Below are 1,431 nucleotides of genomic sequence, written 5' to 3'. Positions count from 1 at the left end.
ACACACACACACACACGCACACACACACACACATACAGACTTTCTTATTGTCCAAGACTGTCATGGGCTGTTCAGAGGATGTACAACAAGTCTTGCAATGAAGAGGTTAGAAAGAAGCTGAATTCAGTGCCAATTTTACATTGTCTAGAATATTTCTCTGCTTGATTCGATCGTTGTTTTCCTAGACTGTATTGTGATTTTTTATTGTCTCAGACGGCGAATTCTTAGGCTATAAAATTGTAATAATATTATCATTATGTCCTTTCTTGAAACGAGTGGTCACTTCAAATTAACCACTGAAGACGAACAAGAAAGCAAGCGGTGACAGGCGAGAAACCATGTCGTAACGCTTTGCTCACGGTCTTGTTAAGCAGATTAACTTCGCAACTGATTACGATGCTCCTCTTGGCATGTAGACTTTGGTACCGTGAACGAATCTCCTCCTTTCATTGGCGTGATTTCTGGTCTGGGAAGTAGGAAGCGCTGCTACGGGCTAAGACAGTGGCTGTTTCAAGAGCAATCAGGCTGATCGAAGACAGTACTCATCCTTGTTTGAAAAACCATCATGCTTTGGTATACTGCCATTGTTGTAAGTGCTCTTATTTCCATGTTAACTTTTTGAGGACGCGTTATTTGGCCTTTCGACAACACTTATGTAGACGCTCTGTTTTGTAGCTCTTTAAAAAAAAAGAAAGAGACATGAGTTCGTTATCCTTTCAGATTTTTCAACAGTTTTCTTTATCTTAAACTAAATAAGAGAAGGTAACAAAATGCATTTTTCTTTCTGATTTGTGTTTGGAGGCTTGAATGTGCCGCAACACTGCCTTTGGTCCGTTCCTGTAGTGAAATATTATTACTATGTGCCCTTTTCGTCCTTAAAGAATTAAGCCATTCTTTATACAAGCAGTGTTGTTCTTAGAAAACAGAGACTGCGATATTTTTTTTATTCTTTTTTTAAAAGAACCAGACAGACCTACCGACAACCATATTATTTGGACCAAAGTTATTAACATTAGAGGCGAATTGCGTGATACATTGAGATTTGTATTTGCCTCTCCAACCATCACTTGACAACTTACGTCTAACAAAAAGGCTTAAACGTTAAGCTTCCTCGTGAGAACAAAATGATTTTGAAATATTATATTCTTCCCTTCCTCCTTTTCTTTCAATATACGTCCTTCTATTTGTGCTCGTTCTCATTTTGTTCTCCCTATTTAACAATAAACACAAGAGCCTCAGCGTCAACAAAAAATGACAAGAACAACGACAACACCATACATCGTAACCACCCTCTTCTTCGTCCTCATTGTCCTGATCGTCATCGTCCTCACCCTCCTCCTTTTTCCAATCCTCCTCCTCCTCCCTCTCCTCTTTCTCCTCTTCTTCCTCCTCCTCCTCGTCCTCCTCCTTCTCCTCCTCCTCCTCCTCGTC

General features: G+C 40.0%; 1 protein-coding gene across 1 annotated transcript in view; it reads left to right on the top strand.

Annotated features, from left to right (window-relative positions):
- Positions 1 to 476: 476 nt before the first annotated feature.
- The window catches only part of LOC106012019, a 4,502-nt gene continuing 3,547 nt past the window's right edge, over positions 477 to 1,431 (top strand). The window contains exon 1 of the mRNA XM_013083607.1: positions 477 to 589. Within this exon, the coding sequence (XP_012939061.1) occupies positions 566 to 589 (24 nt within the window). The 5' untranslated portion in view covers positions 477 to 565. The remainder of the gene's footprint in view (positions 590 to 1,431) is intronic.

Source organism: Aplysia californica, unplaced genomic scaffold (assembly GCF_000002075.1).
Source record: "Aplysia californica isolate F4 #8 unplaced genomic scaffold, AplCal3.0 scaffold00244, whole genome shotgun sequence".
NCBI classification, from domain to species: Eukaryota; Metazoa; Mollusca; class Gastropoda; order Aplysiida; family Aplysiidae; genus Aplysia; species Aplysia californica.
The sequence above is the reverse complement of the archived record's forward strand: the minus strand, read 5'-3'. Positions and strand labels throughout refer to the sequence as shown.